The 14,766-nt window shown below is 44.6% G+C and overlaps 1 protein-coding gene across 9 annotated transcripts in view; it reads left to right on the forward strand.

Annotated features, from left to right (window-relative positions):
- Positions 1 to 12,329: 12,329 nt before the first annotated feature.
- znf423 (zinc finger protein 423) overlaps positions 12,330 to 14,766 on the forward strand; it is a 360,940-nt gene continuing 358,503 nt past the window's right edge. For all 9 annotated transcript variants that reach the window (XM_033036375.1, XM_033036372.1, XM_033036374.1 and 6 more), the window contains exon 1: positions 12,330 to 13,966. Coding sequence is in view for 8 of the 9 variants with exons in the window: in XM_033036372.1 (XP_032892263.1) it covers positions 13,927 to 13,966 (40 nt within the window). In the remaining variant the exon portion in view is untranslated. The remainder of the gene's footprint in view (positions 13,967 to 14,766) is intronic.

Consider the following 14,766-nt stretch of genomic DNA (forward strand, 5'->3'; position numbering starts at 1 on the left):
GCCGAAACCAATGTTTCATGGAAGTTCATGATCTCTGCCACGTGGTAACCTTCGTTGCAAGACATCCATCAGGCGGTCTTGATTTTGGTGTGTGCAAAAATAATTTCACAGTACAGTGCATGTGATGTAAAAGTACGATTGAACCATTTAAACTGTCATTGCCACTTTCGATGAACTTGCACCAGTATCCAAGATCCCCCTCCTAGTCTCAGAATGGGGCGGCACAGTGGCGCAGCGATAGAACCACTGCCTTACAGCACTGGAGACCCGGGTTCGATCCCGACTACAGGCGCTTGTCTCTACGGAGTTTGTACGTTCTCCCCGTGACCGCGTGGGTTTTCTCCGTGTTCTTCGCTTTCCTCCCACACTCGAAAGACGTACAGTTTTGTAGGTTAATTGGTTTGGTATAAATGTAAATTGTCTCTAGTGTGTGTGTAGGATAGTGTTAGTGTGCGAGGATCGGTGGGCCGAAGAGCCTGTTCCCGCACTCTATCTCCAAACTAAGCTAATACTCTCCATATTACTACTTCATTCTTAAAATATAACAGTGCATTTCCAGTGTTAAATTCGCAGTCGGCCATCAGTCATTCCATTTGCTTGTCACATTTCCCATACTTCACAGATGGTCGTGAAAAATTGCAGCAGAATCTTGATTGATTGGCCGCGTGGGCTGAGGAATGGTTGCAAAGGAATGTAATGCAGAGAAATGTGAGGTGCTGCATTTTCAGAAGTCTAACATGGGTAGGACGTACACAGCCAGAGTATTGAGTATAGAAGTTGGGAGGTCATGTTGCAATTGTATACAGTAAGACCTTGGTGAGGCTGCATTTAGAGTATTGTGTTCAGTTCTGGGCACCGTGTTATAGGAAAGATGTCAAGGTGGAAAGGGTACAGAGAAGATTTCCAAGAATGTTGCCAGGACTAGCTGATGTGAGGCACAGGGAAAGGTTGGATAGGCTGGGACTCTATTCCTTGGAGCGCAGGAGGATGAGGGGTGATCTTATAGAGGTGTATAAGTTCATGGAAGGAATAGATTGGGTACATGCGCAGAGTCACTTGCCCAGAGTAGGTGCATTGAGGATCAGAGGACATAGGTTTAAGGTGAAGGGGAAAAGATTTAATAGGAATCTGAGCAGTAACTTTTTCACACAAAGGGTGGTGGGTGTATGGAACAAGCTGCTAGAGGAGGTAGTTGAGGCTGGGACAATTAAAAAAAAAAAAACTTGAACAGGTGCATAGATAGGGCAGGTTTGGAGGGATATAGACCAAATGTGGGCCGGTGAGACTAGTGTAGCTGGGACATGTTGGCCGGTGTAGGCAAGTTGGGTCGAAGGACCTGTTTCCAAACTGTATCACCATGACACCTTCAAAATTCTGTGTTGCCTATAAATTTGGAAATTATACCCTGTATTCCCAAGTCTGAATTATTAATAGTTATTAAAAGAAGCAATGATTGTAACACTGACTTTTGGGGAATACCATTTACATCAAATCGGGACAGCACAGTGGAGCTGTTGGTGGAGCTGCTGTCTCACAGCGCTAAAGACCCACGTTTGATCCTGACCTTGGATGTTGTCTGAGGTGCTTGTACATTCTCCCTGTGGATTTCAATAGACAATAGGTGCAGGAGTAGGCCATTTGGCCCTTCGAGCCAGCACTGCCATTCAATGTGATCATGGCTAATCATCCCCAATCAGTACTCCGTTCCTGCCTTCTCCCCATATCCCCTGACTCCGCTATTTTTAAGAGCCCTATCTAGCTCTCTCTTGAAAGCATCCAGAGAACCTGCCTCCACCTGAGGCAGAGAATTACACAGACTTACCAAAGTGTTTCATCATCTTCGTTCTAAATGACTTACTCCTTATTCTTAAATTGTGGCCCCTGTTTCTGGACTCCCCCAACATCGGGAACATGTTTCCTGCCTCTAGCATGTCCAAACCCTTAACAATCTTATATGTTTCAATGAGATCCCCTCTCATTCGTCTAAACTCCAGAGTGTACAAGCCCAGCTGCTCCATTCTCTCAGCATATGACAGTCCCGCCATCCCAGGAATTAACCTTGTAAACCTATGATGCACTCCCTCAATAGCAAGAATGTCCTTTCTCAAATTAGGGGACCAAAACAGCACACAATACTCCAGGTGTGGTCTCACTTGGGCTGTGTACAACTGCAGAAGGACCTCTTTGCTCCTATAGTCGATTCCCTCCCACACCCCAAAGACGTGCAGGTTTGTCATTAATTGTCCTCTGTAAATTGCCCCTAGTGTGTTGGGAGTGAATGAGAAAGTGGGATAGCATAGAACGAGTGTGAAAGGATGTTTAATGGTCAGCGTGGGCCAAATGGCCTATTTCCATGCTGTATCTTTCAACAACAAAAAATCCGAAGAAGGGTTTCGGCCCGAAACGTTGCCTATTTCCTTCGCTCCATAGATACTGCTGCACCCGCTGAGTTTCTCCAGCACTTTTTTGTCTACCAAAAAAAATAAAAAAATTATTGCTTTCTGTAACCTGTTCTTTAAGTGATGTTTTATCCATACTGCACTGAGGCCTTTGTACCATAGATAGTCATGGTCCTAAATGCTTGATGTCAAATAGGCTTGTTTTAATTTAAATAATGTAAAGTGTAAGTAATGTCAAGACTGGTCACAAACATTAAATAGTTGTTCGTTTCACTTCATCTTTTTTCAAACTCAAGGTCAGTTTTGCAGGGTCGTGCCATCAGTACTAGCACTGAATGTGAAATGTGTGCAACCTATCAGCACAGCATGTCAGCACTCTGCTGCCGGACTCCATGGTGAGCCTCGTGGTGGGCAGAAGGTCTCTGGCCTGTTGACCTCAGCGCGCACACATTGAGATGTCGAAGTCAGAGATGAGCTGGCCCTTGAGGAAGACCTAGACAGTGGTGAGCATGATCCGGGCCATTTTGTTGTCAGGTAACTGAGGTTTTTGCGAATGACAAAACACCTACATACATACAAAACAGTTACACATAGACTGGTTGCGCCGACTTTAACTCTTTCAAGGACAGTCGGAATGTTAAAGGTTCTGGTGAAATTGGAGAAAGTCACAGTTTAGTTTAGTTTATTGTCATGTGTACCGAAGTGCAATGAAGAGCTTTTGTTGTGTGCTAACAGTCAGCAGAAAGACAATAGACAATAGTTGCCGGAGTAGGCCATTCGGCCCATCGAGCCAGCACCGCCATTCAATGTGATCATGGCTGATCATCCCCAATCAGTACCCCGTTCCTGCCTTCTCCCCATATCCCCTGACTCCGCTATTTTTAAGAGCCCTATCTAGCTCTCTTGAAAGCATCCAGAGAACCTGCCTCCACCGCCCTCTGAGGCAGAGAATTCCACACTCACCACTCTCTGTGTGGTTCAGACAATACATGATTACAATCGATCCAATTACAGTGTGTTTATACATGATAAGGGAATAACGTTTAGTGCAAGGTAAAGCCAGCAAGGTCCGATCAAGGATAGTCCGAGGATCATCAAAGAGGTAGATAGTAGTTCAGCACTGCTCTCTGGATGTGGTAGGATGATTCAGTTGCCTGATAACGGCTGGGAAGAAACTGTCCCCGAATGTGGTTGTCCTAAGGAGTGGCAGGGTCTTAGATCATTAGTGTGCAATAAACTTTATTTCTCTCCTTGCTCCCTTAAAAAGACTGTAAAATAGATTTATAGTCTGAATTATTCAGGTTTATTCACAAAAATTAAACAAGAGTGACTCATGAAGAATAGATTACACTTAGAATGATAACGACAAATGATGTTTGTTTTGAAAAAACAATGCTCCTGCCAGTGGTAAATAATTGTTTATTTGCTGCTGTAACAATAGCAATATTTTCCAGTTCTATTTCCCACTGATAAATTTGCAACGCATTTTAATGTTTGGTTTTCCTGGGGGATTTAAATTATTATTTAGCATTTGAAATCCATGTACTTCCAGTATCTGTCTCGTCTTCAGTACTTGCTCGAATGTTACTTTTGGTACATTGACTGGAACTGCACACAATATCCTAAGTGTAGCCTAAACCATCATGCAAGGAGGACTATAACGGACCGTTCTCAAATTTGGCTGCGTTCAGAAATGTCTCTGGTCCATGCCTTCTGCATGGTGGTGTGCAAGCCATGATCCTAACCAATAGATTGAATGTTGTTGGACAATGATGAGACAGAGTATATGAAGGAGAAAGAGAGCTTAATAACATGGTGTCAAGATATCAACCTCTCCCTTAATGTCATCAAGACAATGGAGCTGGTTATTGACTTCATAAGTTCATTAGGAGCAGAATTAGGCCATTCGACTTCAGGAAGAGGTGTACATGCCCCTGTCAAGGTGCTGAAGTGGAGATGGTTGGGAGCTTCAGGTACCTAGATGTAAATATCACCATCAATTTGGCCTGGTCAAAGCTACCACCCAACATCTCCACTTCCTCAGATTACCAAAGAGGTTCAGCATGTTTCCAATGACTCTTACCGACTTCTACAGGTGCGCCATGGAAAACATACTATTGGGATGAATCACAGCTTGGTTTGACAACAGCTCTGCCTTAGACGGCAAGAAATTGCAGAGAGTTGTGGATTTAGCACAGCCCATCGTACAAAACAGCCTTCCTCTATCGCCATTGACTGACCTTCACTCTTATCTACCTCCGGAAAGCAGCCAATGTAATCAACAACGATTTTCACCCCGATCATTACCTCTTCTCTCCCACTGGGCAGAAGTGTCAAAAACTTGAAAGCACACACAACCAGATTTAGGAACAGCTTCATGCCCACTTTTTATCAAACTACTAAACGGTTCTCTCATAAGATGAGATGTCATTTTAAGAATAAGGACTAAGCCATTTAGAACGGAGAGAGGTGAGTCTGTGGAATTCTCTGCCTCAGAGGGCGGTGGAGGCAGGTTCTCTGGATGCTTTCAAGAAAGAGTTAGATAGGGCTCTTAAAAATAGCGGAGTCAGGGGATATGGGGAGAAGGCAGGAACGGGGCACTGATTCGGGACTATCTTTGATCAGACTTTACTAGCTTTACATTGCACTAATTCTCTGCCACAGAAGGTAGTTGAGGCCAGTTCATTGGCTATATTTAAGAGGGAGTTAGATGTGGCCCTTGTGGCTAAAGGGATCAGGGGATATGAAGAGAAGGGATACTGAGTTGGATGATCAGCCATGATCACATTGAATGGCGGTGCTGGTTCAAAGGGTCAAATGGCCTACTCCTGCCCCTATTGTCTATTGTCCCGATTTCCCAACCTACCTCGTTGCAGCCTTTTCATTCTTTTTATCTGCACTTTCTCTGCAGATAATACTACATTATGCACTGATGTTCTTCCTTTTGCACTGTTGGTTGTGCTAACTGCTGGTGTGAAGCTAATCTGTAGAATGAATGGGTTATTTCCATTCCAGAGGCAAGGGCATACGAAGTCAGTTGCAACGTCGTTGTACTAGTCATGTCTCTACTATTTATTTCATTCCCCTTACATGTTTTTCCTCTACCTGCTCAATTTTTGTAAGGTGTCCTTGAGACTCTTGAAAGGCGCCCATGAATAAAATTTATTATTATTATTAACGTGCAACGTACATACTTGGAGGCCAAGCTCCAAGCCATCATCGCCTCCTTCAAAAATATTGGCGAACAGCTTTACTCTAAAAAACCTAAGCAAAGGTGATCTACCAAGCTATCTCGGCTGCATAACCCAGCCTCATGACAATTCAGACTCACTGTGGCATCACTTGGTAAACATCACATTGTGGTCTACTGTCTGGTCAAGTCTTTCTGCGATTATTGACTCACCAATATGGTCAACTTCTGACTCACAAGGTAAAACTGTCCCACCTGTCAATCATCCATCATTTCTAATTGAGCTCAATGCCTTTTATGTATGCTTTGTAACGTGGTAAAATGTCACACCTATACGAGCCCCCACAGCCCCTGAGGACTCTTTCATCTCTCAGGGCCAACAACAGCTTACTTCTCGAGGGTGAATCCACACAAAGCTTCGAGCCCAGACGCTGTGCCTGTCCAAAATGCAAAAGACCTGCACGGACCAACTGCACAGTGCACGGCATGGTGGAGCAGCGGTAGAGTTGCTGCCTTACAGCGCCGGGGACCCGGGTTCGATCCTGACTACAGGTGCTGGCTGTGACCCGCGTGGGTTTTCTCCAGGCGCTCCAGTTTCCTCCCACACTCCAAAGATGTACTGGTGTGTAGATTAATTGGCTTCGGTAAAAATTATACATTGTCTCTAGTGTGAAGGTTGGTGTGTTAATATACGGGTGATCACTGGTCGGCGTGGACTTGGTGGGCCGAAGGGCCTGTTTCTGCTCTGTATCTCCATAGTAAACAAAACTAGCTGGAATGTTCAAGGACAGCTTCAACTTTATGCTGACTGGTTGCATGGTATGGGGAATTGCAGATAGGGGTGGACCTAGCCTGGTGCATCGCAAGCATCTACATGAGGCACTGCCTCAGAAGGCAGCATCTATCATCCTCACCATCCGGGCCATGCTCTCCTCTCATTGCTATCATTGGGCAGGAAGTACAGGCGCTGAGGTCCCACACCACCAGGTTCAGGAACAACTTATTTTCTACAACCACTGGTTCTTGATTGGATGTTCCCAACCCTAATCCCACCTCAGTGACAGAACATGGTGGACCACCTCTTCCTATACCATATATATATATATATACACCAAAATGAGTCTTATTTTCCAATTGTTGTCCATAACAGTTTACAGTGGAGGAGACATGAAGAATAGTACTGAGTTCTTGCATCAGTGGCACACAAACGGCTATACTAGCAGAAGTATGTTAGTACCTCACAGACCACTCATCCATCTGCTCTCCCAGGCACCTCCTGCCATTATATGCAAGGGTCTGTGGTTCTCACCTTGACCTCGTTGGCCACTTGAGATGCCATAAAACCTGAGTGAAAGTAGGTCGTCCTTGTTCTCGAGGGACAGTCAGAGAAATAGAAACTTGAGGTGAATTGCCCTGATGAATGTCACTGTTCAGGCATGCTAATAATGGATGTCCTGTAAATGAAAATGTTAGCTACACAGATGTAATTTGTTGTGCTGAGGAAAAGTGTCCAGAAAATAGGAGTGTTTTTGGTGCAGCTGTTAAGTTACTGTTTCTCTACCAACTATGAGCAAATCTTGTCCCTCATATGCCTGCAATGTTTATATCCTAATGAGATAAAGTTGGCAATGAATCTTAATATTGTAAAATGCACATTGGAAATTACACACATACAGTATACGACCAATTATTTGGCTAGAAGAATAAGAGTGCAATACTTATTATTAGAGTCAAAGGGACTGAGAAATTAAAATGTTTAATTACACAATGAAATCAAAACCATCAGTATCTATGGAGAAGGAAACTACGTTAATGTTACAGGTCAATACATGGTAAGGGAATAACGTTTAGAAACATAGAAAATAAGTGCAGGAGTAGGCCCTTCGGCCCTTCGAGCCTGCACCGCCATTCAATCTGATCATGGCTGATCATCCAACTCAGTATCCCTTCTCTTCATACCCCCTGATCCCTTTAGCCACAAGGGCCACATCTAACTGCCCTCACTGGCCTCAACTACCTTCTGTGGCAGAGAATTAGTGCAAGGTAAAGCTAGTAAAGTCTGATCAAAGATAGCCTGAGGGTCAACAATGAGGTGGGGGGTCAAGGAAAGAGCGTTCACGTCGCGGCCCTGTTTCCACCAATCTTTCAATCACCACGCACAAGAAGCAACAAGACAGACACCATTGTGTGCAGATGCCGAGACGTGTGATCAGCTCTGGATGAGCAACTTCTAATCTTGTGTGTGGACTCGAAGAAGAAGAAGACCAATGAGGTAGCGAGTAGTTCAGGACTGCTCTCCAGTCATCCTCCCACAACCAGAGAGCAGTCCTGAACTACTATCTACCTCATTGTTGACCCTTGGACTATCTTTGATCGGACTTTGCTGGCTTTACTTTACACTAAACGTTATTTCCTTACCATATATCTATACACTGGACATTCGTGCTATTGAGGGAGTGCGGCGTAGGTTTACAATGTTAATTCCCGGGATGGCGGGACTGTCATTAGCTGAGAGAATGGAGCAGCTGGGCTTGTACACTCTGGAGTTTAGAAGGACGAGAGGGAATCTCATTGAAACATATAAGATTGTTAAGGGCTTGGACACGCTAGAGGCAGGAAACATGTTCCCGATGTTGGGGGAGTCCAGAACCAGGGGCCACAGTTTAAGAATAAGGAGTAAGCCATTTAGAACGGAGACGAGGAAACACTTTTTCTCACAGTGAGTGGTGAGTCTGTGGAATTCTCTGCCTCAGAGGGCGGTGGAAGCAGGTTCTCTGGATGCTTTCAAGAGAGAGCTAGATAGGGCTTTTAAAAATAGCGGAGTCAGGGGATATGAGGAGAAGGCAGGAACGGGGTACTGATTGGGGATGATCACATTGAATTGCGGTGCTGGCTCGATGGGCCAAATGGCCTACTCCTGCACCTATTGTCTATAATCTCTGTCTTAAAAATATCTATTGCTGACCTGTGGCAATGAATTCCACAGATTCACCACCCATTGTCAGAAGGGGTTTGAGATTCAAAATGAACAGGAAAGGTGACTAGTCATGCCAAATCTTTGAACAGAGAAATCGTCCTGTCTGTAGATCCAAGCTGGTTTACAAGGACACAAAGTGCTGGAGCAAATCAGCAGGGCAGGCAGCATCCCTGGAGAACATGGATAGGTGATGTTTCGGGTTGGGTTCCTTTTGCAAACCTTGTTTGGTTTCCCCAAAGCCCATTTTGGAATAGCAGATGCAGTATACAAGCTTGAAAAAAGTATGTTGACCATTAGATCAAATCAGTGTTTGGGATCTTGGACAATGGGAAGCAATAAGGCAAAAGGGTTGGTGATTTCAAAGGAAGATGCAGTGGGAACAGCTTTGATCAGCTTTGTATCAATTTTTGCCTTATTGTTCACACAAAAACAGAAATTATGTATCATATAAATTTATTAATGAAAACGCATTCACCAGCACAAGTTTTTAAATCATCTTTTTGGGTACAAATAATCGAAATGTTGTTATGGTGGAAGAATCGGCTTAATACTCGTAGCCAAGAGACACCCCGAACTGCAGATGGTAGAATCTTGAGTGGGGATTTAAAAAGGGTCCCGATCCGAAACGTCGCCTGCCCATTCCCTCCACAGATGCTGCCTGACCCATTAAGTTCCTCCAGCATTTTGAAGCTTTGCTTAATATTTATAACCGGTCACGGTTACATTTGCTTTGAAGTCAGAAAAGTAGATGAAAAGGAACAGTATATTTTTGACGTATTTTGTGCAAAACCTTCTGATTGCCCAGTAAATTAATTCTCGTCCAATACTTTCTTGCCCCGTTTCTCTAGTGGTTACACACTAGCCGAATTCGAAATTTACAGTTACCATTTCAGACGCAGTCTTAATTAACTATTTCGTCCATTTATGAACAGAAACGCATCCGCTTTAATGCCGGTTGCACATTAAAAAAAAAAACGATCATATTTTGATAGATTATTTTACGAAAATATAACCAAATTATTGGAATTTCATGAAGTTTGGTAACATTTTCGACAATTTCAAATGATATTTTGTTCCAGTAAAAATCGCTATTCTAATGTTTCTTAAAAGGCGCCTCACCGCCGGAAAGGATTATATTTATATTACATTGAAAAATGCAGGGTATTTATTACATTGAATTAAATGTCAATCCTATTTTCTGGTGGTGCATATTTGTAAAGGAACCGAACTTGCAATGTTGCCGACTTAGCGCGACTTTATTTTGCTGTTGATGTTCGACATGGAGTATTTGTTACCAAGCATTTCAGGATTATCGGCAAGGAAATGCTGGAAATACTCAGCAGGTCGAACAGCATTGTCAAGGGGCAAGCTGTGCGAAAGGTTCGGGTCATCGACCTTTCATCGGAGCTGTTACTGCAAGTAGGAATACAGCGTTTTACTGCTGTATCACAAGAAACAATCGTCAAAATTAAAGCCTTATAACATCAGCATTTGAAAACATGTTGATGTTTACAGTAAATGAGATGATGGGATCCATTGTTTAATCAATTTCCAATATAAAGAGTCAATTGGATAGCAACTAGAAAGGTCAATTATTCATCGAAATAAGCAAAAAGCGCGATAAGCGCGATACCTGATATTATTGAAACTCCGCCGTCTTTGGGTTTTTAAAGGACCGATGAATGTCTTCTTTCCGACATTAAATAAATGTTTTGCATTTTCGCCGATAAACTTTTAATACTCTTTGAACTTGGAATCGCAGTAAAGCTGTCATAATAATTTCACGAGAGTTACAGATTCAGTTCCAGTAGCAGGTTTCTGAACGTGGATGTAAATAAACGGTGAAAATCACATTTCTTTCAGGCAAGATCTGTCATCTATTATTTACCCCAAATCACGTTCAGTATATTAGAAAAAATGATGAACAAGTAGCTAGCAAGAGTAACAATTGCCCGGTTGTGAGGGCCGAACATGTTTATTTCTACTCAAAAACCATTGAGGAATTGTCATACTTCATATTCTGTATATATTTACATGTTGTTGCATAGTTTGTCGAAATGTTTTAAGTGTGTTGATGCGGTGTTTGCATTTGAAAATAAAGCGAGTGTACCAGAGATCATTTCATTCTTTAAGTCGGTTGCACGAACCTTAACCATTTGAGTTTAATGTTCAATATAAAACGTCAGTGTATTGAAATGGTTTCCTCAAAGCTGTCTTTAAACTGCAAGTGGTAGCTGAAATCAATCCAACACCGCTGGAAATCATTTCATGAACAAAAGAGTCAAAACGAACTGGAAAATTCAAACTTAATGCGGGGGATCGTTCCGTCTTTGCGTGTTTAGTGCTGCGATTCATTTATTTTTTCGAGTATTCGGTATTTAACTTTTGATAATTGTACTGCGAGGTTTTGTAATAAAGGCAATAACATTGCAAATTAGATTAATCGAGGCTGTTAAAATATGGCGTGGGAATAACTATTGTTAAACTTATTGGAACAAATGCAAAACATTATATACTTTTTAAAGCCCCCCCCCCCCCCCCCCCTCCCCATGTTCAGCGGCATTTGGTCAAACAATTGTAGAGTGAGTGGAACGAAAACGCCGATGGTTTCTTTACCGGCTTCGAAATAATTGCGGGGATTTGAGACAAGTCCGGGAGATGGCGCAAGTTTCACGGGCAGACAAAAGGCACAGTGTAACTGGCAAAGGGGCGAAAATTCAGCTCGATATTACACTGAATGCAAGAACAAATACTACTTCACAGCTCTCTGCAATATCCAACGCGAAACAATCTGGTTTGCAAAATTGCTAAATTAAACACATTTTTTTTAAACCGCATTTTTGATGTCAAACCTAAGTCATGCTCACTGGTAATGTTTAAACACATAAACTAACCACAGGAAACAAGTGTTATTAATATAGCTAATTTATTACAATTCCTAAAAATCTGCCTGACTTCCAACCTGTCCCTTGCTCATCCATACTCCCCCCACCCCATTTGAAAATCGTATTTAAAATCACAGAGGTGGTCTAACCGCGTCTCAACACACACATTCACATAAATAAATTCAAACCGATTATATTTGTTAGCCACATAGGCATAATTCCATCAGTTTATAATTAGATGTAAACGAATTACTAACACTAATACCCTTTTAATTCCACTCTATCATTACGGATATTTTTGAAATTCACTGTGCCCTGCAGGGAGTTACGTGCTGGAAGCTAAAGAATTTCCATTGTTCGGTAGGAATTAGGTTATTAAAAACTGTGAGTGCGAGATTGCTTCTGCGAATCAAAGGAGATGTACAGTAATGGCAACATTACAGCAGTTTGTGGTTCAGCTGGAGCGACTTGCTTAAATGGACATGAGTCTGGCGCCTTGCTCTGCCATTACCCTTCTCACTATCAATATATCATTGCTTTCTTTTTGTCCCGGACTCCTCTGTTTTTTGTCTTATTTTGCGCGTTTACTTAAAATATGAAGGCGCAGCAATGTGGAATGACCGCCCCCCCCCCCCCCCCCCCCCCCTCCCCTACAATAAACGCGGAGTTGTTGCAATTGCAAGGCGACTTGTTTAAGTTGCATTATTATTTAAATAAAGGACGACCATCCTTTTCCTAAGCGTTAGGTCTCGGTGTTGCAAAGGAAAAAAAATCCAAATTACTTTCTTTCAGGAGCTCTGCAAGTAGTTTTGATGTAGTTGTTTCCCTCTTTTGCATTGCACGTATTTTAAGCGAAACACGTTTTGCATTAGGATTGCTGATTGCAGAAGACGCTTGCAGTTTTTTTGGGGGCAGAGAAAGCTGTTTGCAGCACTTTTTTTGTGTTGCGTTTTTGTGTGTGTGTGTGTGTAGCTGGAAGGAGAAGTGAGGAAGAGGCACACAAACAGCACTTTTTTTGTGTTGGCTTTTGTGTGTGTGGAAGGATAAAGTGAGAGGAGGGAGGCAGGCACACAATGAGAGCAAGGCAGCATTGTGTTGGCAGTCCGATCCAGGCTTGTCCACGGCTCCAGGCTTTGGACATGATCGCACAACACTCTAGGATTTATATATTATTTTTTTTCATTATTCACCATGCGTGCTCTGCACTTGGACAGCGATTTCCTCCGTGATTACGTGTGGCGCGTCTCCCTGCGGGGAAGCTCCCCCGTGGAGAGGTCCTGATGGGTTTGGGCCTTACTTGAATTTCCCAGCTTATTATGTGTCTGCACTGCGTGTGCTCCACGCAGTTGCGAGGGGAGGAGAAGCAGCAGCCCAGCTCGCCCGGCTCCCGCCACAAAGAGCCGGCTGTGCTGCCCGTGCCGGACGGCGGACATGGCACCGAGGCGCCTCTTCTGCTGCTGCCACCGCCGCCGCCGCCTCTCTCAACACCGGCGGCACCCCCGCTAAACCAGGCAGCCGCCTTCCTCCTCTTCATCCTCCTCCACCACCTCCTCCTCCTCCTTCTACTCATCATCCTCCTCCTTTCCTGCTGCTGCTGCTGCTTCTTCTTCTTCTTCTTGGGACGGCTGAGGAGAACCAGAGCCAGCCTTCAAGCAGGTGATCCCGCCGCCAAGTTTCTCTCAGACTTTGGTGCCCGTCGGCACTTCACAAAGACAGACAGACGCCTGATATTATTATTATTATTATTATTTTTTCTTGGAGAAAAAAAATTCCCCCTACCACTTCTTTTCGTTGTTGTCGTTGTTTCCTGAGGAGATCTTCGCTCTCAAGTCCTCCCCGTTGCATTGAATTCCGTGCAACAAAAGGAGAGGGGGGGGGGGGGGTGAAGAAAAGTCTCTTGCTTGTTATTGTTTTGTGAGGGGGAGCAAATCTTTTTTTCTTGTTGTTGGTCGAGCAATAAGTCTTGTGCAAAGGGGGAGGCATTGCAAACCTCTCTCCGTCCTTTTTGTTTCCAACCCCCCCCCCCCCTTTCCGATCACCTCCTGCTGTAAATAATCACTTGTCTTCGTGCAGGATCCACCAGTTGCAAAGAAGTTGTGGGTGGGTGGGTGGGGGGGTGTGTGTGTGTTGCAGAGAAGAGAAGGCGGAGGAGATCAACACCAACACCCACTCGGCTGAAGAAGAAGAAGTAGAAGCAGAAGAAAAAAAAAACTAACCGAGTTTTTTTTCAAAACAAAAAAGCATCGCCGCCAACAACAGGGGAAAAAAAAAGTACGAGGGGGAGAGACGTCACACGCAGTCCACTCGGAGAGGTTGAAGTTGCCGCATTGCATCGGGCAGGAGGAGGGAGAGTGTGTGTGTGTGAGAGAGAGAGAGACACCACACACACACAGAGGGACTGGAGAGATTGATGGTTGGAGCACCGGTCAGTGGCGGCCAGGCAGCGGCTTCTTCCCGGCGAGCGAGGGACTGGACATGTCCAGGCGCAAACAATCCAAGCCTCGGGCTGTCAAAGGTGAGTCTAAATGCTTGTTTTATTATATGCATATACATATATATATTGTTTTGGTGTGTGTGTGTGAGGAGGGGAGGGGGAAAAGAAGTGAGTCGAATAAAAGGAGGGGAGGATTGATTTTAAATGGAAGAAGCGGGAAAAAATAGAAAGCCCGCCCCTAGTGGTTGGACGGAGACTTTTTTTTTTTTTTAACCCGAGCGCGTCTGTCCCACTCTCCCTCCCTCCTGCCCCTATCGCTGGGTGGAGGAGACTGAAGGCGGCGGGCGGCGGCCAGTGGAGGGAGGGAGGGGGCGCGAGCGGGAGCGCGCACCGCCGGCCAATCAGAGGGAGGGAGGGGGGGTCCTCGTGAGCGCGCGGGGCTCGAGGCGCGAAGCCCCACGTGCCGCCCGGCGTCGTCCGTTGGCCTTTCAAAATGTCACCCCTCCCCCTCCCTCTCCCACCCGGGAAAGAAAAGGCCGGCTGCACGGTGGCGCAGCGGGTACAGCCACCACCTCCGCCTCGCAGCGCCGGAGTCCCGGGTTCGATCCCCACCACCGGCTGCCTGTGTGGACCGTGTGGACCGTGTGGGTTTTCGCCAGGTGCTCCGGTTTTCCTCCCACACTCCAAAGACGTGTTGGTTAATTGGCTGCTGTAAGTTGTCACTCGTGTGGAGGATAATGCACGTGTAAATGAAAGGATTTTTTCCTCACCAAGCGGAATCATTGGCTTAAGTGTATTTTAGTTTATTGTCACGTGTACTGAGGTATGGTGCAAGCTTTTTTGTTGTGTGCTAACCAGTCAGCAGAAAGACTATACATGTT

This window comes from Amblyraja radiata, chromosome 17 (genome assembly GCF_010909765.2).
Source record: "Amblyraja radiata isolate CabotCenter1 chromosome 17, sAmbRad1.1.pri, whole genome shotgun sequence".
NCBI lineage: Eukaryota > Metazoa > Chordata > Chondrichthyes > Rajiformes > Rajidae > Amblyraja > Amblyraja radiata.